This window comes from Plodia interpunctella, chromosome 11 (genome assembly GCF_027563975.2).
Source record: "Plodia interpunctella isolate USDA-ARS_2022_Savannah chromosome 11, ilPloInte3.2, whole genome shotgun sequence".
Classification (NCBI taxonomy): Eukaryota; Metazoa; Arthropoda; class Insecta; order Lepidoptera; family Pyralidae; genus Plodia; species Plodia interpunctella.
Genome location: NC_071304.1, coordinates 8,517,723 through 8,542,957, shown reverse-complemented (window position 1 = coordinate 8,542,957; position 25,235 = coordinate 8,517,723). Strand labels below are relative to the sequence as shown.

General features: G+C 37.5%; 2 protein-coding genes across 3 annotated transcripts; one reads left to right on the top strand and one right to left on the bottom strand.

Annotated features, from left to right (window-relative positions):
- Positions 1-867: 867 nt before the first annotated feature.
- On the top strand, positions 868-10,230 carry LOC128673973 (insulin-like growth factor-binding protein complex acid labile subunit). Of its 2 annotated transcripts, none has more exons than XM_053752171.2 (8): positions 868-968; positions 1,533-1,924; positions 4,587-5,048; positions 5,264-5,531; positions 5,884-6,276; positions 6,866-7,047; positions 7,511-7,634; positions 8,037-10,230. In XM_053752171.2, exons 2-8 carry the CDS (start codon positions 1,641-1,643, stop codon positions 8,268-8,270), a joined length of 1,947 nt encoding a protein of 648 aa, XP_053608146.1. In that variant the 5' UTR covers positions 868-968; positions 1,533-1,640; the 3' UTR covers positions 8,271-10,230. The 2 variants fall into 2 exon arrangements, with proteins under 2 accessions (XP_053608146.1, XP_064292317.1); XM_064436247.1 differs by having other exon boundaries at positions 924-938.
- On the bottom strand, positions 9,589-24,949 carry Sqor (Sulfide quinone oxidoreductase). The gene is made up of 15 exons (XM_053752186.2): positions 24,600-24,949; positions 23,509-23,617; positions 20,667-20,891; positions 19,790-19,990; positions 18,346-18,537; positions 17,345-17,546; positions 16,940-17,099; positions 16,603-16,608; positions 13,737-13,842; positions 12,871-13,095; positions 12,526-12,729; positions 12,026-12,208; positions 11,502-11,703; positions 10,925-11,097; positions 9,589-10,634 (listed from the first exon to the last, which is right to left on the bottom strand). The coding sequence occupies exons 1-15, from the start codon at positions 24,686-24,688 to the stop codon at positions 10,503-10,505; spliced, it is 2,409 nt and encodes an 802-aa protein (XP_053608161.1). The 5' UTR covers positions 24,689-24,949; the 3' UTR covers positions 9,589-10,502.
- Between the last annotated feature and the right edge of the window lie 286 nt (positions 24,950-25,235).

Sequence of the window (25,235 nt, the reverse complement as noted above, 5' to 3'; positions counted from 1 at the left end):
AAATTGTAAGCGATTTAATTTACACATCCAAAATTGGAAATTTGATAAATAAATTTTAAAAAATCCAATCTTGCCCTTGCAATAAAATGTCAGAAGTATAAATGTTACTATTTATACGAGAAAATATATTACATATAAATGTTAATAACATGTCTTGCTAAAGCATTATCTAGATGCGTTTAAAAGAGGGTAATGGTATCAGCACGTGATGGAGTTACTGTGGCGGCAGTGTAGTCTGATGGTCAACAATTACCACCCACGCCACTATCGGACCAATTCAGTCGTGCGATTAACTAAACGTTGTAGTTTTATTACTTTGTCGTTGCAACTGTTTCACAATGTCCCAAATTTCTATATATTTCTTCGATTGTCTATGTGCGCTCTGGCCACGTGGTCTGTTGTTCTACCAATCGTACTGATGTGTGATCGCCCTATGTTCTATCGCCCCTATTCCGCAGCTTATCACAGACTATCATGTACTTTTTCGCGCATCAAAAGATTGTCACACCGAGCGAGATAAATAATATTATTTTTAAATCCTGTGACATCGTGTTGAAAAGGTTCAACGCAGCTTTTACAATGATTTAGGAGCCATAGCATTGCATTTCAGCTAAGTAGATACCTACCTAAACTACACAAGTAGGTATCTAGTGTATGTCAAGATGGAAAAACAACCGTTATCCAGTTTAGGTAGTAAGTAGGTACCTGTTAAGTGCATCTGGCTACTGATGGTCACAATGCCAAGATTATATGGACATTATACATAGTTTTGTCATCATGAGAAAATAAAAACTAGGACGATGTAAAATCACGTTTACAAGTTCAATGCATCCAAGTTGGTAGCTAACGATGCAAATGCAAGTTACTTAGTTTACACCGCGCAGAGCACGCGAGCGCTCGGGTTTCGCTGTAATAAACACGAGATCGGTTATTGTCATGTAATACAATCGCTACTATATCGCAACAAAGTATTTATATTGATGATTTTTAACTATACTAGGATCGTTTGTTCGCCATATCTCAGTAGAATTGTAATCGTAGTGATTTATTAATTAGTTTAAGTATGACCTCGCGTAATCTGATCCCACATATTTTGTACAAATTTGAGTGTAATTCAGATCAGATTATCTAATCTTGTGACCAAACAAGGATCGGTGCCCTGCATGTGAACACTTTATCCGTCTGTAGGTACCTCAAAGTCATCTGTTTTGTAAACTATAAAAAATAAGTAGGTAGGTAAAATAATTTAATAATAAGTCTGTCTTAAATTTGTAAGAGTGCACAGCCGTTACCGATTGCTGTGGTATGTGGTACGTACTCCAGCACATGGGCCGTATGCCTGTTCACCAACTATTATCTTGTAATTAGCTACAAGAACAAATGGCTTTAGTCAACCTATTGTTTTGCTCGATAAGGCACACGAACTTGGTTATCTTTGCTCCGAGTTAGAGGAATGACACAAAAATGTGGGTCCGAGTGATTCATGGTGGGAGTTAATTTCTAATCCGCAGTCCAATCTGCGTCACTTTCAGCACCGAAGACCGATAAGCGATAACGAAATGATAAAACTTTATCATTCCTCCTTGATTGCGCACTGGGCGTAGTTGTATGTATCTGCAATTAAGAAAATATAAGCAAAAATGCGCGCCGTTATTTTGACATTTCTATTTTTAATTTCGAATTACACAAGTGGCCAAGACATGATCAGTGAAACAGAAATTGAACGCGTGAAACTAGGGGACATTTGCACTTGCAGTGAAATTCATGATGCCTCGGGAACTCATTTTGTGCTCAATATCTTGTGCTCCTCAGTGGACAGGATAGAGGACTTTCAAGATTTAGACAAAGTGGAATGGCCGCCAAACCCTCACGGACTGAAAATTGAAGCTAATTTTCAAGCAGTGGGAATCACTATTTTAGCTAAGTAAGTACTTATTATTATTATTATCATGATTTGTTTATTTATTCTAGGATTTTTTATTGTTTACCTCAATTGACGAGTTCTGAGACTTCTGTAAGCATTTCATAAATATTGTTTTACTTGAGTCAAATTCAACAATATTACTAACAACATAAGATGTCTCACAATTAATGCGGTTTATTCGAAAGTAGGTTGTCTTGTGGTCGAAATCAATCCGATCTGGCAATAAGGTGGATGAAGGTGAAGGTCTTTATAAATATGCAGTGCGTTAAAATATTCCATAACGTTTACGACTTATGGTGACAAACCGTGGCACAGCTAACGTAGCCCCAAAACTATGGACTTAGTGTTCACTTGGACATTTGATACAAAAAAAAAAAAATCTAAAAATGCTCATGACGTCACTATGATTAACCATAAATTGGGTCTTTTAGTACACCTTGATGATATAAGTAATTAATCTTCTCTGCTTATCAGAACTTAAGGCAGGCACCGTGATATAGAAATGTACACAACAATTTTAACATTCAAGGGCCCGTCTGTTTGTATGTAACGTCATTCTAATTGCTTGGGGTTTTCAAGAACCCGGTATATTTTTATAAACCTTATTAATGTCTGTGGCACAGTTATCTAGCCTAGCTTTATAAACTTTGTAGTATAATTATTATTAGTGTAATTACCTATTTAGTTACACTTTATTGTGTTAACGTATTGAAGATGTAATCATGTTTAAATGGAAATTACCCAATTTAAGAAAATGTTGACTGCCTTATTCCCAACTAGATGTTGAAAAAATGGTGACTATTTGGTAATTAAATGGTGACCTTGTCCCCTTCCAACTATCACAAATATGTACACTTTTTCAAAATCGTCTTTCGTTCCGACACGAGAAGGGCACACAGACACATTTAACTTTTATAATATTAGTATGGATTAGTAAATTTTTTCCTCAAAATCATATGAAGTAGTAAGTGATTGTGTCGACATAGTACGTAGTGCAACGTCTTATCTAAACAGAGTAACACCAGAACACTTGAGTAATGATAATTCTGAGTACCTATCGCATAAATACCTAGGTACTCTGCACTGCTAGTGACTAACAATGACTATCATCTATCGTAGGACATGACTTTGGCCAAATCAAGTGTATATCTGGTACTAGCTGATGACCGCGACTTCGTTCGCGTGGCCGAAAGTCTGTCTTAAATTTGTAAGAGTGCACAGCCGTTACCGATTGCTGTGGTATGTGGTTCCTACTCCAGCACATGGGCCGTATGCCTGTTCACCAACTATTATCTTGTAATTAGCTACAAGAACAAATGGCTTTAGTCAACCTATTGTTTTGCTCGATAAGGCACACGAACTTGGTTATCTTTGCTCCGAGTTAGAGGAATGACACAAATCAAGTGTATATCTGGTACTAGCTGATGACCGCGACTTCGTTCGCGTGGCCGAACAATTTTTGGTAACGAGTCAAAATTATTAACTACATGTTTAAAGCAAAGCATGCAAGATATATGAATCTAAGTTGTAACTTTTATTCAGAAATAGGAAACAATTTAAGGTCCCAAAAATCAACTCATTATATTGATCCACACACTACATAGGAGAGCAATTTCATCGTAAAACACGAAGTCATGTAGATTAACAAAACAATCCCAATTTACTAAGGTCAACAACCACGTTATCGGCTCACGAACATCAAGTTTACACTCCGCCACATCAATCAGGTGTGTGTGCTGATTTATCCGAATTATCTCCGTTATCTTTGCCAATCTTTATCAGAGTTTGCTCCCACGAGGATCGCTGCTTCCTCCCGACCTACTTCTGATGATAGAGGTAACTAACCACAGCTAATACTTCAGTTATGCATGGTTAGTTAGAAGGCGGCACAATAGGCTGTAATAATTAGGTATAGCAGGACATGTCATCTATCCACACTAATATTATAATGAGAAAATATTTGTATAATTTTTTTGTTTGTAATGAATAAACTATCAGACCGATTTGGATGAAATTTGGCACAGAGACAGACGAAACCATCAAGAGTAACGTAGGCTACCTTTTTTTATGGCATTACTCAAGCCGAGTCCAGCCGATAGTGAACTATAAACCCGTTTCATATTAGAACAATGCATACCTGTTATGATACTTATTTATTAGATAATCAAGGGTGACTACATTGATAATCACACCTACAGTTACTCGTATCCATGAGCAAATCATGTCATGAAGACGAATTACCTTCTTCCTAGTTAACCTGACGACAGTTTGAACTATATTTACCAGTGATCTAACAGTCGCAATAAGGAAGTACCTATCTGTTTATGACTCTGGGTTACAATATAAGGGTATAATAGCTTCGAAACTGCTGTGTCAGTAACCCACCGGCAAAACGTGGGCACGAATCTGGCTAATGTGCCAACAGTCTGACAACTAAGAATGCCGAAGACCGTGCGAAGTGGATAAAAAATTTAGAAAAGAGAATGCGGGCTCAGCGCTTAACGGCTGAGGAAGAAACGGTTCAGCTGAGAAAGACAGACAGCCGGCGCTGCCTGGGCTTTATTACCCAGATGCCCGTGCCAACACCTATTGGGAAAGTGATCCAACAACAACATAAATAGCTGAATCTGCTTATCTCAATAAGATTTTTTTTCAATTTCAGGTTACCACCAAACTCCCAACTGGAGACTCTAACGTTTAACAGCAATGCTATCAACACGTACTGGCCCGACCCCTTCAGCGACTTGCCCAACCTTCGCACCCTCTCTTTCTACCAGAACGAGCTCTCCAGCGTCTCCTCAGACCTGTTCACCAAACTCAACATGCTCGAGGACCTCGATCTCTCATACAATAAACTTTCCATCTTCAGTCCGAGAGATTTCAAAACCTTGAAACGTCTAAAAAGATTGAATTTACAGAGTAATCATATTCAGTATGTTCCATTGGAAGCATTTAGGCCTCTGGTTGCATTGGAAGAGCTGGACTTAAGCAGGAACAGCTTATCTGGTGAAGTCGTGTTGAGAACCTTGGATGGAGAACCGTTGAAGAGTGTAAAGAGGTTGTTGTTAAGTGCCAATAGGATTACGACAGTGACTAAAGATTCATTTCAAGATGACAATAACATGTAAGTAGACAACATGCTTGTAATATTCTATCACTATTATTGGTCGCGCATACGCATCTTTACGTATGGGAACATTTTTGTTAATTACTCGATGTTTTTTACCTAATTACAATTTGTTTTAAATGAAGTTGTAATGGATCATAAAGTCGTGATTCGATTCATCTCAAACTTATTTTTTTATCGAATTAATTGTTACCGGACTTTTGAAATTCCAGTGAATTGTTGGACCTTTCCTATAACCTCATCCAGAACATTGATGAAGACGCATTCTTGACTTGCGCGAACCTCCAGGAGCTTAACCTCGGTAACAACAACATTACATTCGTCTTCCAACTGCCATCGCTGGTGCAGATCGCCATTTTGAAAACCAACACCCTATACCATTGGCCACAATTCCCAGCCAGCATTAAGTTGATCGATTTATCTTATAATCGATTGTCTGATGTATATGATGAGAGCAGAGCCGAATTCGACAATCTTGAAGTAAGTTCCATTAATTTAATAACATATTTTTTCAAAATCTTATTTTAAAACTTGGTGTGCCACAAGGCAGTGTTTTAGATCCACTACTGCTCTACTCTATACTAAAATTTGACGTATAAATAAAACTAAGAGGTTATGCTTATCACTTTTCGACATATTATCTCAATGATTAATAAAAAAAAACAAGCAATAACCCGGCCTTATCTCGACTTTATAGAAATGTAATGGCATACCGATCCTTGGTGTTTCATTCAACATTACGACCATGCCATGAGGAATTTCGATCGTGATCATTTACAATAAGTAAAATACGTTTTGGTACCATAAAGTATTCTGTATTTTCTATTTTCAGGTTTTGGACATAAGCGGAAACCAAATAACAGATTGGACCGTGGAGAAGAAGCTAAGCAACCTAATAAATCTAGATTTATCCTTCAACGCCCTGAAAGAGATACCAAAAACCCTTAACGCAGAGCTACTACCAAGTTTGAAAGTCCTAAGACTGGACGGCAATCCTTTAGAAACAATTTACTTCAAGAACATTCTAGCACTGAAGAATTTGTACTTGAATGATCTGGAAAAGCTGAAAGTGGTTGATGATAAGGCGTTTAGTAACGTGGTCGGGAGAGACGAGACTGATGGACATGAGATGATGGATTTAAGTTGTTTTTCGTTATCTCTGAGCAACTGCCGGTCACTGATGGAGATCAGGAGTCGAGCGTTTGATGGAACTTCTTTGTGTATGGTAAGTTATTTTGTTCTGTTGCGTTGTTCGCTAACTGGGTGAAGCCGCATACGAGATTACCTATACCTTATATAAACTTATTATGCAATTTGATAGTCTTCTTGGAACGAACACAGCATGTACGTCAACAGCGCATTAACCTACCCACATTCATTGCAAAATCGCCGCTATTACCGCGGTTCATAGGGGTTCATGCAGGGTAACCTGATGTGGCTGTTGACTGTACATTTGATCTGCTCACAGCTATCTTTACAACTGGCTTGACTGTTGATTATTTAACTAGATAAATTTTAGGTATTTAAATATAACCAAACACTTAATAGTTTAGTCAGTAGTAGAAATAGAAAAATTACATCACAAAGATGTGATGTAATTTTTCTATTTCATCATGTTCGCGGTTGCATTGGGCACAGGGTATAAGCTTTAAAAATTGTAAGATCCTCTATGAGAATGTTATTGTTGCCTATTAGCTACCAAGGCTATGAGTCCCTTAATCGCGAACGACATCCACGGGAGAATACAGATTGGCCCTATTCTAGAGACCACACGCCACATATGTGTAACTTAAAGAAGAGGTTCTCCATTTCAGCTGGACTTGAGCAAGAACAACCTGACGCGTCTTCCCCGGTCGCTGTTGCCCTGGGCGGCCGTGCCGGAGGGCGTCAACCTGCAGGGCAACCCCTGGGCCTGCTCCTGCGACATGGAGTGGATGCTGGACGACGTCCTCGCCAGGATGTACGATAACAACGCTAACCTGCTTCTGGACCTCAGGTACGACATTGTGTCAAGACAGTTACTGAACAAATCCATTCATATTCCACTACATAACGCTACTGTGTTATTTGGCGATTAGAGTTAAGATGTGTAGAATCGCAAAGTAGATTGTTTTTTTATATGACAAAAAAACTACGAATCACGAAGAGTCGTAGGTTAAAAGTTGCTTGTTTTGATGTACCCAAGTAGTCTTTAGGAGGTTTTGTTACCAGTGTATACCATTACTGGTATTTGTACTATTACAGGGTTACCCCTGTAATAGTACAAAAGGCTTCTACTATGAAACTAATCTTTGGTGTTCCGCAAGGGAGAGTTCTAGGCGCACCACAGGTTTTAACTTGAAACGAATCTTCGGTGTTCCGCAAGGTAGAATTCTAGGAGCATCACAGTTTTTTTACTATGAAATTGATCTTTGGAGTTCCGCAAGGTAGATGTCTATATATCTATCTCGTTCGCACAGATGCGCGTCGCCGCGCGCGCTGCGCGGGCTGCGGCTGGCGCACTGGTACAACTGGACCGAGCGCCCGCTGTGCGCGGACGAGTACGATGTCTACCCCAGGGCTGGCCCACACAATACTTACGTGGTGAGTTACTTTTTATTACTAATAACTAATAGGCCAGTCATAATTCAAATTAATTTAATTGCTTAACACGTAGAGACATCGTAAACTAAGGCAATCAAGTGTTTTTACTTTGTTCTGTATTTAAAAATTTTCGCAATACCTGGCTTATAGATCAATACTGTAGCGTGTGGTTCCACCCTAGAATAGAATCACTCCATATCCTCCAGTGAATGGCTTTTAAATATAAGTCAGACAGGCAGAAATTTGTAAAGTCATAGCCTAATTTTCAGAATTTCATCAAATAAATCTTTTCTTGTACAAAAGTGTATCAGAGATTTTCGTTCGGTATTTTATTTAAACCTTGTTATATTTAACAACATACTCAATTGTTATAATTTAAGTCAAATTAAACGAAATTTTCAGATGGAATCAACATCAACGTACACGCCCAAAGTGAACACACTGACAATAATTCTGGGAACTTGCATCGTCACCTTCCTAGTGGTGGCTGTGGTGCTCATAGTCTACCTCATTAGGACCCGGAAGAGGCACAGAGCGAGACAGGCTGCTATGAACAGAAAGAGACAGAGCGCTATCGACGCTAAGCACATCAATGGAGCAGATAAGGAACAGTTTTCGGCTTTGAATAAAGCGTGAGAGTGGAGACTATTTTTCAAAATTTATAGGTTTAGGTATATATGGAGCAATGGTGGTCCAGTGATTATAAAGGTCCCAGTTTCGTATCCTACTCCACACGCGTCACGTGCCACATTAGTTTGTGTACCAATCTCCAAAGAAAAAGATCATTTTTCATCATGACTCGACCGGAGATCGAACCCGGGACCTCTCGGTTCACAGGCAACTTTACCCTACGCCACCGAAGTCGTTATAGATGTAAGATGTAAATAGATATTTGTGTAATTATACTTACCTGTGTAGGACATATCTTCGGAACCCTAACATTAACCGTGGATCGACACCCACTTGATCGGTTATTATATTTTGCTAATAATTATGTACAAAATCAGTTTCAGTGGAATATTATTAATTTTTTATGTTCCACCTCGACTCGACCAAATTTAACAGATTCAAGATCCACACAAAATGTCGAATATACAAAACAATGTGTCATTATACCAAATATTTCTTTAGGTATCAAGTCATTAGGTTTACGCAGATTTATTTAGAACTGTTTACAATATATTGTTTAGGTTAAGTTATAAGAGCCATTTTTACCAATGTCTACCTAGATTAAGGGATTAATTAATTGCGTAAACATAAATAATGTGGAGTTTAACTTAATTTATTAGTTTAATAAGGTACATAAGGCGAAAGTTTTGTGGCACACTCACTTCCACCGCACCGCTTCACCCGGCAAGTTATTCATTGAAAAGTGAGCTTTAAAGCTTTCTCTGTAGACATATTTTACATTGACAAGACGAGAGCTGGCAGCGAGCATTCCTATAATTGTTTGTCAATGTAAAGTATGTCTATAGAGGACGTCTTAAAGCTCACTTTACAATGGATGGCATATTACCAGGTGGGAGCGGTGCGGTAAAGTTTTCTATTAGTTTGAAAGTGTTACTCGTATACAAATGTCAAGATATAAAAAAGCGATTGTATTGATACATATTTTTAGATTATAGATAGGGACAAATTAATTTTTTTTTAAATACATTTCCATATAAATTAAATACTTTAAAATACAAAACAACAATTATATAGTTAATAATACATTTCCATATAAATTAAATACTTTAAAATATAAAACAACAATTATATAGTAAATAATTGTTGTTTTATATTTTAAAGTATTTCATTTATATGGAAATGTATTTTTTTATTTAATTTGTCCCTATCCATACATTTATAATGTAATCCAATCATAGAGGAGTAAAAAAAGTTACCAGTATTTTTCACCAACATATATATAGGGGTGTAGAAGTATGTTTTAAAATAATGTAGTAAAACATAATTAAACTGTCCTTTGCATTATATTTTTATTGTAAATAATATTTCTAACTTTTAATGTTACAATTTATAACAATAGTCGTTTACAAATTTCATATTAATTTACAACGCCTAAAAGTTAAGCATAAGTTACGAACAATTTTATTGCTTGCACATTTTTATCTCGTGCAGTTACCAAAGTACATTAAGTAGGATAAATTATTTTTTCAACATTTGTATAAATCATAATTTATGAAAGTTGCTATTAAATTTTTATAAATATTATATTTCGTTGTTTCAATATTTACTCCTGGTTATAAAAATTTTACGTTTGCACATCAAAATCAGCTTCGACTCACGATGATGGAACAATTTGCGCGTCAAATAAGTATACATATCGTCCTTTCCTTTTCATTACAATTTCAATGAGTGAGGTGGATGTTGTGTTTTTTCACTTAAGATTGAGTGAGAAGGAGCGATAAATTGCGCGTCAAATGTCCCTTTATGTTGTAATCGTGGCTTTAAATGTCTGCAGTTAATTTAATTAATTAACCCGTCGATCGAGCAGAATCTAGATAATCAATCTGTGAAAACAATTGTTTGACCGGGGCATTTGAAAATTGAAGGTAGACGAATAACTATTATGTTGTCTCTGTCTAAACTTACACAGCGAGACAGGGATAGCTTAGCGTATCTGCGTGGCGTTACAAAATAAGAGACCTGTCATGTATATTTGCCTGCGCAGCTTATTAGCCGATTGAAAATGCTATTTTGCTAATGTGGTGTGCGTGCAGTCAAACTTCTTTAGTGGCATGAATTGTACTCGTTTTCACAGACATATGTTTGTTCATGGGACTCGATACAAACTTAGTATGGGCCGTTGCATCTTTTATCTATGGGCCGTTGAGTGTTTATCAAATTTATTTATTAATATACTTGCTATCTTCCCAGTGGATTGATGAACCTGCGAACGGCGGCCGGACCGCTGTACTTACCTGTCAGTAACCTGTTCCAGTATAAATACGGGAACACGTATTTGTTCAAGTAGACCACTAGACGTCCCTCTTTACTCTGTAATAATAAATAAATATTTTTGTACAGATTTTTATTACTACTATCATTTGCCCGCGGCTCCGCCCGCGTAAATTTCCCACAGAAACAATTATTTTTCCGGGATGAAAGGTACCCTATGTCCTTCTCCACACTTCAAACTACATGTATGCAAAAATTCAAGAAGATTGGTTGAGTAGATAGAGCGTGAAGAGGTAACAAACAAACCTACTTTCGCATTTATAATATTAATATAGGTACGATTACCATTACAATTACCATAAACTGTCAATTCAAAAGATCACAGATACCTGGTCAAAGGGGAAGGTCTCGCAGATCTTCTTGTCGTACAGGAACTCGGATATGATGCCGGTGGTGTATGACGTCATCATGGGGCAGGCGGAGTACCCGTTGTACTTGTATCTAGGGGGCTCCCCCTCGATGGCGCCGAGCAGGTTCTGCTCCAGCACCGCGCTTTGGACCGCTGAAAATACTGTATTTTTACACTGCATAGATTTTATGAGCATATACGTATATAATGACAAAGACCAAGAACACTCTATACACGACAGAAGAGTGTAACCAAATAAAATAGAAGAATTCCATACAACTTTCTGGCCCAATACGTCTAATTTCATAAAAAGTGGCAGATTCGGCCGGGCACATGATGATAGGGTCGAAAAATTTCAGCGTTCTATCTCGTTTCTTCTCATGAATTTCTAATTCGTATCATCTTGTTTATTAGATTTGCCATCGACACACAAAGAAGAAGATAATTTTGTATGAGCAAAATGGAAGATATGACGGGATCAATAACTTTCTCCGTCTACTTATATGAATTGAATCTGGAAATTATTTCAATTGCGCGTTCTAGATACATCAACTTACCAACGGCGGCGGCAGTCTTGCTGTTAGGCGTGTCCATACAATCCCCAATGCCGTACACATTAGGGAAGGCGGTGTGCTGCAGTGTGTGAGGGTCCACCTTGAGGAACCCCGCCTCGTTCACCAGACAGGGGCAGGTCTTGAGGCTGCATGGAGGTGACATGGGAGGCGTAACGTGCAGGAAGTTGTATGGCAGTGCCACTTTCTGAAACGAGGGAGAAAACACGCTAACTACCCGCCTAGAAACGACGCAACGGCAGTGCCGATTTGAATTTTGTAGCAAATTTTTGTTCGCGATCGTCAAACGCGTGATGTGAAAAAAGATGGATATACTGTATTAAGGATCACAGGAGCGATAAATCGAAATGCCGACCCCAGACCCAGGACTAGGAAAGAAGATTATTAGAAATGACGTCACGATATCCAATGGATGAAGAAGAGATCTTTGCGCAGCGATACATGCACTTGAGCATTTAAATTGCATACAGTGAGGCTAGTTTTTAAGTATTTTTTGAAATTTTCCTCACCGTCCCCTTGTCATCTTCAAAGATAGCCTTCCCGTCCTCGAGCGCGATCAAGTCAGTGCTGCAGTTGACAGCAATGCCTCTGCTCTTCACCACGCGCTGCAGTTCCTTCGCGTACTTCTCGATGCCGAAGAGGGAAACGCCGCCAGTGTTGTATGTAATGTTGGCCACACTGCGCAGTTTGTTCTGCGAAAGATGAAAATATTAATTAAAACTAAATTTAAGAAACCCCTATGAAATTGCTTGCATCATCTCATCTGCTAGTAGAAAAAGACTTGATGGTTTCCAAACGGCTAAACACATTTTCCAAATATATCTATAAACAATCCCGATTAAATTCTCTTTGAAATAAAACAAACTATATATATATATAACAATAGGTTCAGCCGTTTGGCTGCTACGATGCCACGAACAGACATACAGATACACAGACAAGTTAAACTTATAACTCTCCTTCTGTCGTCGGGGGTTAAAATACAACATTTAAAAAATTGTTAACAAACATGCTGCCTCCAGAAATCGTCAGCCAAATACATGATCTTCTGCGCAGCACCAGGACATTTGCCCGTGGTCTTCGGGAAGGTGAAGATGGCGTGGCCACCACGGAAGTTCTTGATACAGGACCACGCCTTCACACAGTACCCGTCCGAGTAGATCGTGCACACGCCACTAGAGGGGTAGTTTAAAGCTTGCTTCAGACCTACAATCTGAAATTTTAAGGAAAACGATTGGATATTCAAAATCCTCTCAGCGTTTGCTAAACGTCGCCTACGAGGAGTTTAGCCACTATTGGCTCTGTCTACCCAGTTAGGAATAAAGACGTGATATCGTATCTGTAATAATATTACCTTCTCATAATCATTTTTGACGCCTAAAGCGATGACCATGTATTCATATTCAATAGTCTTCCGGTGTTTGGTGCGTACGGAGTTGAATGCAGGTTGGAATTCCAGGGCTTCGTCTTGGAGCCATGAGACGGCTTGGGGTAACACTGACTTCATGGGTTTCTGGCTGCTAGATGAGGGACGGATGCCGGCTGCGATCAGGGCGAACATGGGCTGGTAGTAATGTACCTGAGGATTAAATGTGGACAAATTACACTTTTATTGATTGTGTTAGCCATATTCATGACTTGTGTTATGGGAATGGGTTATACTAAATCAACAAATAGTTTATGACATATAATAGATACACATTCAAAATCCAGGTCAATCTGAAAAAATATCGTTTTCCATCTTGACCTAGCCGGCTATCGCACCTGGGACCTCCAGTGTAGCAGTCCGGCATGATGACCATTGAGCCATCTACCTTACGAACCGGTGCAAATGCGCCGGACAAACAATCATGTATTGTATCTCGATTCTGCGCGATCGACGCGTTAATAGCTTGGAACCTACTTGGGAATATTGGTAAGTGCCATCTACCACATCACATCTCTGTAAAAACCAGCGTCTTGATCTTGTGTCAACAAGCTGAGGACCTTTTTGCTTGCATACAATTATATGAAATGTGTTATATTATGTAAATGTTTATAGTCACGAAAACCCTAGGGAATGTTTGACGCGCAAACATCGCGTTTTCTCACTAATTGCCATAGAGTCGAATTAAAGGACATCGTCGATTTCACTCACGTAAATTGCAATGAAGATGAAGGAACGATATGTTGCGCGACAAATGTTCCCTAGTATATTCGTGGGCCTAAATCTTCACAAACCCTGGAGGGCTCCAACACCATGATTTCTTTGGGGTCCATCCTGCGCGCGAGCCGCGCCGCCACGCTGCACCCCCCCGTGCCTCCCCCCACCACCAGCACCTTGCATCTGGTACCATGGCAAACGAATACTTTAGATTATTCTATTATCATTACATTTTGCAGCGCATCATCAACGAGCATACATATGGACAGACAGACATGACTGTGGGGGGAAGCTACTATGTTTTAAACTATATTGTGATTCTGGTCAATTCAAAAAATATATAATGTCCACCTGGAATTGACCAGGGACAAAATCCGGTGGGGCAACATGTTGACCAAAAAGGTCATTGAAGCGATAGAAGTGAAAGTTGCCCGTAGCCTATTTTGTTTAATCTCGAGTTTAACTATATCGATTCCAAATGTCATTCATCATCATATCGAGTGTGTTATTACTAACACTGTTGCCAGATTTTATTCAAGTCGTCTAAAGGCACCTGACATGACTTTTACGACTACTTACCGCCATCTAGTGGCGGGTGGTCGCATACACACTGGGGAACTAAACTGTCAACCAGTGTGCAGGTTTCCTCACGATGTTTTCCATCACCGGAAGCAAGTGGTGGTCTACGAAAACTACTATACCTTATATGAATCAGATTGGTATACAAACTCATATGACACGAGTAGGATACGAACCTGAGACCTTTCGATCCACACACACACTTAACCAAATTTACACCACCATCGCTTCAAATATAAATGCAAATATAATAAAAATGCAAATGTCATTAAAATGGCCCTGCGGTTTGGCCTTCTAGCCAGCGTGATAAGTATGGACAGTGATAATGCATACATACCTGTATTCATTTTTAACGCATGGCGCAGGCGCCGCCGCCGTCTTAGCTACACTGCTACAGCATCTTGCTAACACTAACTGACTGACCAAACACCGTGAATTTAATCCCATTTGGTCTTCTGTTACATATTTTTTTTATATTTACATAAATTATCCCATGTCAAACACATTTGGTGCAATTTTGACATGTCCGCCTACTAGATTTGGTACGGATTATTAAAACTAAAGTAACATTAAAATTGTATATTTATAAAATGGTCAATACACAATATACATAAACTCTTTTAAAAACAACCTTCGTAGATTAGTAACTATAACATGATGAGAATGAAATAGAAATTATAAATATTTGCCGACATTTATTTACAAAATCGAGGAAGGACATGATCGAATCGAAACATTTAAATTAAAAAAAAAAAACATGCACCTAATGATTTTTTGCAACTAAAACTAGACATTGGTAGGGCTGGGCACTATTTAAATTACTTGTAATACAAATACGTATTTGTAATTCAATTATTTCTTAAAAATAAAATTAGTAATTGATATTTCAAACACCCCTGGCATGGAAGAATTTATGTTGTTAAAATTTATGGTGTTGGTGACTATTAGGTATTTATGGTTTTAAAATATATTTGTTTAATAAGTTTAGTTATACTGCATAAAATACAGCTTGACAACTTAAAAACAAAATGGCCACCATAAAATGTGTGCAACTGTCAGTCATATTTGGGTTTAATATACTGTGCATCGTTAGTTCTATTCCATATAGTATAATGAATGTATATATTGTTTAGAATAAAAACAATTAATATTATGTATGTATTGTATATCTTATATTTTAAATACAGAGCTGAAAAAGATTATGTATTTCGTATTTTAAATACAAGTGAAATATCATTTTGTAAAGCGTATTTTAATTACAGCAAAGCAGATATTTTGCCCAACCCTAATCATTATAATACACATTTGTGCTGCGATTGTCTGAAAAACAACAGTTTGTCCTATTTAAACAATAAAATATTATTTTCTATAACATAACACAACATTTCTTTTGTTCTTTTGAGTAAAAGTTGTCGTAATCCGTGCCTCTGGTGAACCTAATTTCATTATTGAAAATATAAAATGAATATGCATCATTTAAAACCAAATTCGCAGTCAAAAATGTGCTAAAAGTTTTAAAAACAAAACTTGTAAATTATTTTAAAAAAAACCCATCAAAATATATTTTTTTTATATGTAAAATAGTGAAAAAAAAAGGTATTTTGTCATCTCACCGTCAAGGATATCGCCGCCGTATTCCACTAGCTCTACACTAAGTGTAATCAAACCATTACTTATTCGTTAAAACCGCAGATCACAGACGTTATAAATCTCTAAAAAAATAACTTCATTTCTCTTATATATTAAAGAGGAATAAGCTAAACATTATTCGTATTTTCAGTGTACAGTAGCGTCCTCTAGTTCAGTTTTTCGCCAAAGGGTTGACAATTCGCCTCACGAACTCAGGCCCGTGGTAGTATCCTTTCAGCATCATGTTCCAGTAAAGGAATGGGAAGAGGTCCTTTTTCATATAAAATGCTATGGTGCTTTCCCGAGCCTGTAACAAAAAAATAAAGAAATCACGAATAAAAATTAATATACGACCAAAAGTCAAAAGTCACTTTTGGCAATAAATAAATTATATTGTAGTAAAGTCGAAAATTCAAAATGAAATGTTTTTCAGTTTAGTCTATGGTCGATAGAGAGGCTTAACTGCGTTATATTATTAGATACATCACTGAATTAATTTTTATTGAATGCGTTTTATTTGATTCATTAAATACATTTTACATTTATTATATACTAGATGTTGCCTGGGGCTTTGCTCCCGTTGGAATTTTGTGATAAAATATAGCCTATAGCAATCTTGGATAACGTACCTTTCTAATGGTGAAATAATTTTTGAAATCGTAGTTTCGAAGATTACCCGCCTCAAACATAAACTCACAAAATCTTTGTAACTTTATGAGTTTATGTTTGAGGCACTTACCTCTTTATAATAATACTAGATGATGCCCGGGGCTTCGCTCCCGTTGGAATTTTGAAATAAAATATTAGCATTAATAAGTTTTATCTATACTATTATTATAAAGTGGTAAGCGTTTGTGAGTTTGTGAGTTTGAGCCGGGTAATCTCCGAAAGTACCGAACCGATTTCAAAAGTTCCTTCACCATTAGAATGGTACATTATCCAAGATGGCTATAGCCTATATTATATCTCAAAAATCAGGGGATAGGACGGGAGCGAAGCCCCGGGCAACATCTATAATATCTAGTAAGTATATATTACAAAAACTGTTACTCCTGTTACCTGATCGAAGGGCATAGTTTCGTGCACGACGCCGTCATACAGGAACTCCGCCAGGATGCACGTGCTGTATGACGTCAGCAGCGGACACGCGCCGTACCCGTTGTATCTCTCCTTGGGCGTGCTCTTGTTCATCGTGTTCAGGAGATTCTGCTCCAGCACGTAGCTTTGTTTCGCTGCAATTTATCAATTTTAATTCATCTGTGTCTATGATTGACGGGGAAGCCCCAGTCCATTTCAGTGAACGGGTTTAATTTTAGGAATTATGGAAACGGCTATCAAGTTTTGTGATGATACGCTTGGAATTTTACTTGAAAACATACATTTACACACATTATAAATAACATTCCCGAAATTCCCACGGGAGCGAAGCCCCGTGGTGAAGCTAGTAATAAATAAATTCTGCACCAAAACAACTCACCGACAGCAGCGGCTGTTTTGCTATTAGGCGTATTAGTGCAGTCGCCAATGCCGTATATATTCTTAAAGCTGGTGTGTTGCAGCGTATATTTGTCCACGCTGAGGTAGCCCTGGTCGTCCGTCAGCTCCTTGTTGCATCGGATGCACGTGGGCGCCCTCATTGGAGGGGCGACGTGCAGGAGATCGTACTTCACTGTGGTTTCCTGTTGGTTCGTAAACACGTAACATTTAAAGTCGAAACAGTAGTAAAAATATTTTTTTTTACAAAAATAAAATTTTTGCTATAAACTTTTATTCTCGTGTAAGAGATCTTGTTGTATTCAACGCGTGACAAAAAAAATGTGTGTGCAGCGAGCCTCTGAGGAGGTCCCTCGTCGGGAGCCAATCCTAGATTTGCGACTTGGAAAACTTCAACTCGAGCGGAAGTGGATGAAAAACTTGGAGGATTTGAGGATTATAGCAAACAAACATCGGGATAAATAAAAGTTTGTAAACATTTGAGTTTCGCAACCATTTGTTCGATATAAAACATTGACAGCTATGAGATAAACTATTATTAGGGAGCTACAAATGAAACTGGGACTATCGCTGTGATATATCTACTTAGATTAACCTTGGATATAATAAATCAAATAATAATTTTAAAACAATAATAACGCAATAGAAAATTCATTACAGAGTTTGAACGTCAACTAAACTAACACCGCGTGTCATCGACCAACCACAGCGCGGCACTAGTGTTGTCGACCAACCACAGCGCGGCACTAGTGTTGTTGACCAACCACAGCGCGGCATTATTTCTGTTAACCAACCACAGCGCGGCACTAGTGTTGTCGACCAACCACAGCGCAGCACTAGCGTTGTTGACCAACCACAGCGCGGCATTATTTCTGTTAACCAACCACAGCGCGGGCTCTCGATTTTACGTAGGGATGGGACTTGTAAAGATAGTACAGTCTTGCGATTTTCTCGTCTAACACCAGGGAGCAAAAAACGTGATACCTGATTATTAGCCTTGTTGACGAACACCGCCTGTTTCCTGTCGTGTATGACCTGCGTGAGACACATCTTGTAGTTGACTCTGATATTCTTGCGCCTCACCACATGCATTAGTGCATCCGCGTATTTCTTCACGCCGAATATCACAGGTAGAGACGTGTTGTACATTACGTTCGTCTTTGGACGCACCCCCGACTGTAAAAAGAGGGTACGATAAAGATAAAACTGATTGAAAGCAATGATGAAGAAAATAGACAACAGACTTGTGTTATGGGATACTAACTCAACGATACAATATTTTTTTATTATACATGTATAGATAAATATCCAAGACCCAGGTCAATCTGACGTGACCGGGATCGAACCTGGGATCTTCAGTGTAGCAGTCCGGTATGACGATCATCAGATCATCGTCAAGAAAGATAGAAAGTAATAATATTAAGAGTAAAAAAAAATATTAACGAACTATTTCATTAATAATCGAAAAATAATCAAGATTAGTCCGCCCTTATTTATTGTCTATTGTAATAGACAAACTGTACAAATATACATTCGAATTCTAACATATTTCGGGTTATATGTAGGTATGTAAGTTCAGACTACACAATTTAAAAGTGTCACATCTCACCATTATACCGTGTACCGTACAAATATGTACCGTATTTATTATGTTTAAATTAAGCAATGATCATCGCTATTGTTAATTCGCTCTCAAAATTGATATACTTTTCATATTGTTTAGTCTGAATGAAGTTTAGGTCATGCTTTGACTAGACTCAATTAGTTTCCAAAACAATATCGCATGTTTTTACTGTTTCCTTCAACAGACACCATACAGAGGAAATTAGATCTTATAGACAACTAGCGGCCGTCCCGACTTCGCTCGGTTGAAACCATAATAAATTATGCACCTAAACATTACTCAGGAAAACCGTAACAAACATACACACATTTCCTCAGCAACTTTAATATTTTATAATATTAGTAGGATGACCTTCGTGGCGTAGTGGTCACAACGCTTGCCCGCTATCTGGAGGTCCTGGATTCGATTACCAGGGCGGGCAAATATTTGTACCTCTCATCATAAATATTCAGTCTGCGGTTCTGGATGTGTTGTGCCCGTTTCTGTGTTTGTGTCCGCCGGACCCGCGACACAAGCATGCTTATAGTGTGGACCGTTGAGTATTATCCATTGGTCCATTTATAGTATACTAGCAGCTGACCCCGGCTTCGCTCGGGTAAATCCACTATAAAAAAGTAGCTTATGTTACTCCTGAAGGTAACGATACCTTCAGGAGTAACATAAGTTACTTTTTATATTATATAATGTATGTATATAGCTGACTATATTTGTGCCAAATTTAATCAAAAACAAAAATACAAATCTTTTCTCTTTATAATATTAGTATTGATAAATAGATTTTGATTTTATGTTTAATTTAAAAACCTTAGTAAAGAAAGATTCAGCCAAATAGGCAATCTTCTGCGGCGCGCCGGGGCACTTGATCAGCGTGTCCGGGTACGTGAAAATGGCGTCTCCGCCCCTGAACTTCTTCAGGTCGCTCGCTGTCTTCTCCGCGAACTCCCACGAGAATATCGTGGACACGCTGCTGTCCCGGTCCAGTAGGGCTTCGCATAGACCAGGGATCTAATGGAGTAGGTAAGTATTTGTATATAGACTAGTTATTGCCTGCGGCTTCGCGTAAATTTTCCACAGGAAAAGTTACTTTTTCCGTGATGAAATCCTATGTCCTTCTCCACACAATAAACTACATCCATGCAAAATTTCAAGAAGATTGGTTGAGTATAGATGCAGCGTGAAGAGGTAATGAACAAACAAACTTACTTTCGCATTTATAATATAAGTTAGGATACGGAATCTAGAAAAAAATATCAAAAAAGACTATACATGTTAACAATATAGATAATAAGTCCTTTTGGCATTGTAGGGAACTATCTGTTTTCAGCTTAGCTTAAGAAGCCGTAGTGGTTCCGTGGTTAAGACTGTGGATCGAAATGTCCCAGGTCCGAATCCTACACGTGCCACATGAGTTTGTATACCAATCCGATTCGCGTTTAGTAGTTTTCATCGACCAGTTGCTTTCGGTGCAGGAAAACAACGCGTTGCTTTCCTTCACCGAAAGCAACTGGAGTAAACCAAATAGTCAAACAGTGTAAAGGTTTCCTCACGTAACGGACAAACGGTAGATAGTGTAAAAAGTCATATCAGATGCCTTTAGGCGACTTTAATCTGACACCGGTAGCAATAGCACACTCGATAACAAGAAATTTCTTTCGGCGTGGTTGAAAATATTACCACTAACCTTCTCATAGTCATTCTCGATACCGACAGCGACGACCAGGAACTCATACTCGATGGTGTCACCCTTTGCAGTCTTCACAAAGTTCTCCTTGGGGTTGATGCACTCGGCGGAGTCCCGCAGCCACTTGGCCTTCTCCGGCAAGCAGAGCCCCTCCGGCCGGCGGGTGCTGCACAGCGGCTTCACCCCCGCCCCCACTAACGTCCATAATGGTTGGTAATAGTGGTCCTGTATTTTTATAAATAAATAATAATAATATTTATTACTTTGAGGTTATTATTCTAAGGTTGTTGAAATAGGCCGAGAAGTTGTATGGAAATGTGCTATCTCATTTGGTTACGCTGGCTCGTTATGTTTTTGGTCGGAATTTCTAAACCGTCCAACAGCCACGATTTATGTAACGTCTGCCAAGACAAACGGCATAAGACTTAAACATGCTAAAAAGACACACAAACATGTAATGTCCCCAACTAAATAGGCATATACCTATACAAATGTATGTGTATAGTTAACAGAACATCAAATTACCCTGCATGAACCTCTATGGCGCGGCAATAGCGACGAGTTTGCAATGTATATGGGTAGGTTGATGTGCTGTTGACTGTACTAATATGGTGACATTGGTCAAGTGCAAACGTGATTAGTGTTATTAGCAATAAATATAATTATTTGCTTACATGCTACACAGCACTGAGACTTGAAAAGGAAATATTTGCGAAGATAACTTTGCCACTGGTGTAATAAAATCTATGATGTGGCTCTGCGCATAGAAAAGGAAATAGGTACCTATTTTCGGAGACAATTTTGCCACTGGAATCCTGTGGCCGGGGCTTCGCTTACGTGGAAATCACTACATAGTAAAACAAAGTCGCTTCCTGCTGTCTGTCCCTTTTGATCAGAGTTATTTTAATAGATAGAGTGCTTTAAGAGGAAGGTTTTGGTACATAATATACCTATTATGGTTTTACCCGAGCGAAGCCGGGAATCGGGATAAAAAGTACTTACCCTAATGCTAACGCTAATCTCCGCTATGGTGCCAATTTATATTCAAAGCGTTTATTCAGAATAGTACCTACTTCAGAGGCACTTTTTCGTGTCTTGTTAATTAAAGAACACTTCAACAAGCTACAAACTACCTACTAGCATTTCTGAGAAGAAACGCCGAAATCAAAATCAAAATCAAAATCAAATCATTTATTCAGAAATTAGGCCTTCACAGGCACTTTTCACGTCATATTCTAAATTAAATGATGTTTACCAAAGCGGACGTTTACTATTATATACTACCGTAGGTGTACCTACGGTAGTATATAAACACAACGTAAAAGCCTAAAAGGTATCTAATTGAATTGTTCTAAAGATTTCCTGAAATATATTTATATTCTGTTCTTCCAGTTACACATAGGTTTATTAGCTATTTAGTAGCTATTTCACAATAACCTTCAATAACTTATATAAATACATTTTTTATTTATAGACCATTGTGCGCATGTCTACAACAAACATGTATTAAACTAATCTAATAATGCAGTTATTTGGAATTTCGTTCAATTTGAAACACTATTTTATCAGAATCGCTTTTCCCATTGTTCAAACAAATGTTTCAACTGATTATTAGATTGATTGACTTCTAGATAACAGTCGCGCACCGCGGCGTGTTTTACAGGGCTTATGTATGTTATAAATTAGAGTCATAACCTACTTGTCATTTACTAAGCAATCTCTCTCTCATGTAAGTGTGTAACAGATTTTCGGCTATGATGCCTCGAACCCCAGGTCATGATAAAACAAGTTTATTTGTTAGACCAATAAAAAAAACCCGACTTTCACTATTGATTTCGCTACAACTTTTGAACGGCTGAACCAATTTTGATCAAACATATAAAAGAACCACGGCAAAAAAAAATGCAATCAAATAAAAAATATGCAAATTGGTTCACCCGTTGATGAGCCACGGTGCCACGTACACAGACAGACACACTTAGCGGTCAAACTTATATCTATCAAACCCCTCTTTTTGCGTCGGGGCTTTTTACACGATATGTGAAAAAGAGACAGCATGTGGACGTGATTAACGTGCTACGTGATATATGTGAATAGACGAGTCGAAAAATGTATTCATTATTTTATTTTTGTCATATCCTTGAAAAAAGAATTTTCAATATATTTTTTTTAATTTTGAAGAAAAATTAAAAAATATATATTTTTTAAACCTCTTATAACACTGATATTTCCCGATATTTGCGTGCAGAATAAGACAGGCAAAATCAAAATATATCATAATCATTTTTAACTCATGACAACAAAACAAATCATCAAATGAAACATGACATACATAAACTCATGTATTTATATAACACTTGTCAAGAGTAAAAAACACTGATAAACATGATGATATCACTATCCACAGCCGTTGTAGGTATTTGTAGGCACTTTACCTGTGTACAGTACGTTTTATGGCAGGGTAAAGACAAGATGGTATAGTTTATCATGGAGTGCGAAATTTTTTACAAAATTATCACTTATATAACAGTTTTTTAAGTTTTAGTTGTTAGAAGAAACCTAACCTAGTTTCTATTTTACAAATAGGTATGCTATATTTTCTATAGATCAGATATGATAGTTAAATAAATTACTTGTCTGTTACACAAAATTTACATATAAAATATTACAAAAAAAATCGCAAATTAAACTGAAAATAAACATGCATTTGCACAGTGGACAAAAGGGGTAAATGCTACCTATTGGGAGTAACAACTGATTTTCAGCTGGTGCCTTGGAGGTGCCCTAGCCTAGCATGTTTTTAAAAGGTAATATAAGACTATGAATAACAAAAAATACTTACTGTGTTTGGTTCTAACACTATTACAGAGTGTTTTGCTTTCAACCTCCTCACAAACTTAGCGGCAATTGTGCATCCCCCCGACCCACCACCAATCACCAGTAACTTGCAGCTGCAAAAATATACATAATTCGCAATATAATATATTGTTACAGAATTTTGCTTGCGACTCTGTTCACGTAAATATTTCATAAGATTATATGTAACTGGATGAAAAGTATGCTATGTCCTTTCCTATGCTATGTATGCAAAATTTCAATATTACTTGAGCAGATAAGTGTAAAGAAAAATGAACAAACTTGCTTACTTATTTATAAAAGTTAGAATTGGGATTTAAGAGTGTTTTTTTTTATCATAATCATTAAAAACAATAATTGTCTGACACAGTTATTAACTTTCCACAGTGTTGCTATTATAAACTATTGTTTGCCTTATAATGCTTTATTTTAATGACTTAAGCATATATTGTTTCAGTAGGTAAAATGCAAAATGCATATTCTATTATAGAAAGTAATATCAAAAAAAGGAGAGGTTTGTATTTTTGTATGATTTTGATAAAATTTGGCACAGAGATAGACTAGATACCTTCTGGAGTGACATAGGTTCTGTTTATGCTGATGATTGATGATTCTTAACAAAAATTGTTTGAATTTTTTTTTTATGGACTTTCTAACCAACTTTAAATGTCCATATAATGATCCAGCAGCATTGTTACAGTCTATGAATTATAACAATGATCTTAGATGTATCTCTTGATAAAATTATACAATTTTTTGACCTTGTCATCTACCTTATCAGGAGTTAATTAAAGAAGCTAGTTATAACTAATTAAAGAAGTATGAATAAAGAGTGAATACTTAACTGTGGTGTACTGATACCAAAAATCTCAAGGCATTATCAGTTATTATGTCAGTTTTCGTTAATAATTATACATTTAATGCTCCAATACAGGAACATCATTTGAGGAAAATTTTAATTATCCTAACATGCACAAGACAACTTAATAACACACCTTCAAAACTAAGGAAAGGAATAGGAAAGAAAAAAGGCTTCTTCAAACGAGACAGAATACTTTAACAAAATTTTAAACTTACGAATGCTTAGCGTTGTTTACCGAAGATACAGAAAAGTTTCTGTGAATCCCCGCGGACGATATTGAGCTTAACTTTCGAATTATATTCATATTTAATTTGGTACGTATTATTTTAATAAAGAAGTTTTAAAGATCAATATTTAGCCATTTACACTTGCCAGCAGATTCTAGTACGGTTGACGCCTGAATTATCAATTTATTTGGTTTGATTACACGGAGCTACAAGAAACGAATAGATACAACAGCGAGGAATAACAAAACTGCATAAGTGCAGTTAGCTCTGTCGTAATCTTCTTGATTTAGCAAGCAATGAAATACTAAAACCAATACCTATAAATTAACACAATAATAACAAAGCGAGTGACATGAAATGTCACACGTCTGTCAGAAGATGGTCAAGAGCAAATTATGACAGTTGACATTGACAATACTATAATATGGGCAGTGGGCAATTTATAAATGGGTGGCAGTCACAAGTCGTCATCACTTGATGACATACGATGCGCCTGGGCAGGTCGAAATAAATCGTCAATATCGATAATTGATCTCGGAACTCGATAAATTTACGTAGCATGTGCCTCTCCACGCCTCCACTTATAGTATCTGCTCTCTCACTCTCTCTAGTCGCTACGCTACT

What these genes read in the sequence shown, in the direction of transcription:
- LOC128673973 (XM_053752171.2), top strand. Translation starts at nt 1,641, where the DNA reads ATGCGCGCCGTTATTTTGACATTTCTATTTTTAATTTCGAATTACACA. An exon ending in GGAATCACTATTTTAGCTAA is followed by an intron (nt 1,925 to 4,586) that starts GTAAGTACTTAT and finishes TTTCAATTTCAG; the next exon opens with GTTACCACCAAACTCCCAAC. An exon ending in ATGGAACTTCTTTGTGTATG is followed by an intron (nt 6,277 to 6,865) that starts GTAAGTTATTTT and finishes TCTCCATTTCAG; the next exon opens with CTGGACTTGAGCAAGAACAA.
- Sqor (XM_053752186.2), bottom strand. Translation starts at nt 24,688, where the DNA reads ATGAATATAATTCGAAAGTTAAGCTCAATATCGTCCGCGGGGATTCAC. An exon ending in TAGTGTTAGAACCAAACACA is followed by an intron (nt 20,892 to 23,508) that starts GTAAGTATTTTT and finishes ATAAAAATACAG; the next exon opens with GACCACTATTACCAACCATT. An exon ending in TCGAGAATGACTATGAGAAG is followed by an intron (nt 19,991 to 20,666) that starts GTTAGTGGTAAT and finishes CTACTCCATTAG; the next exon opens with ATCCCTGGTCTATGCGAAGC.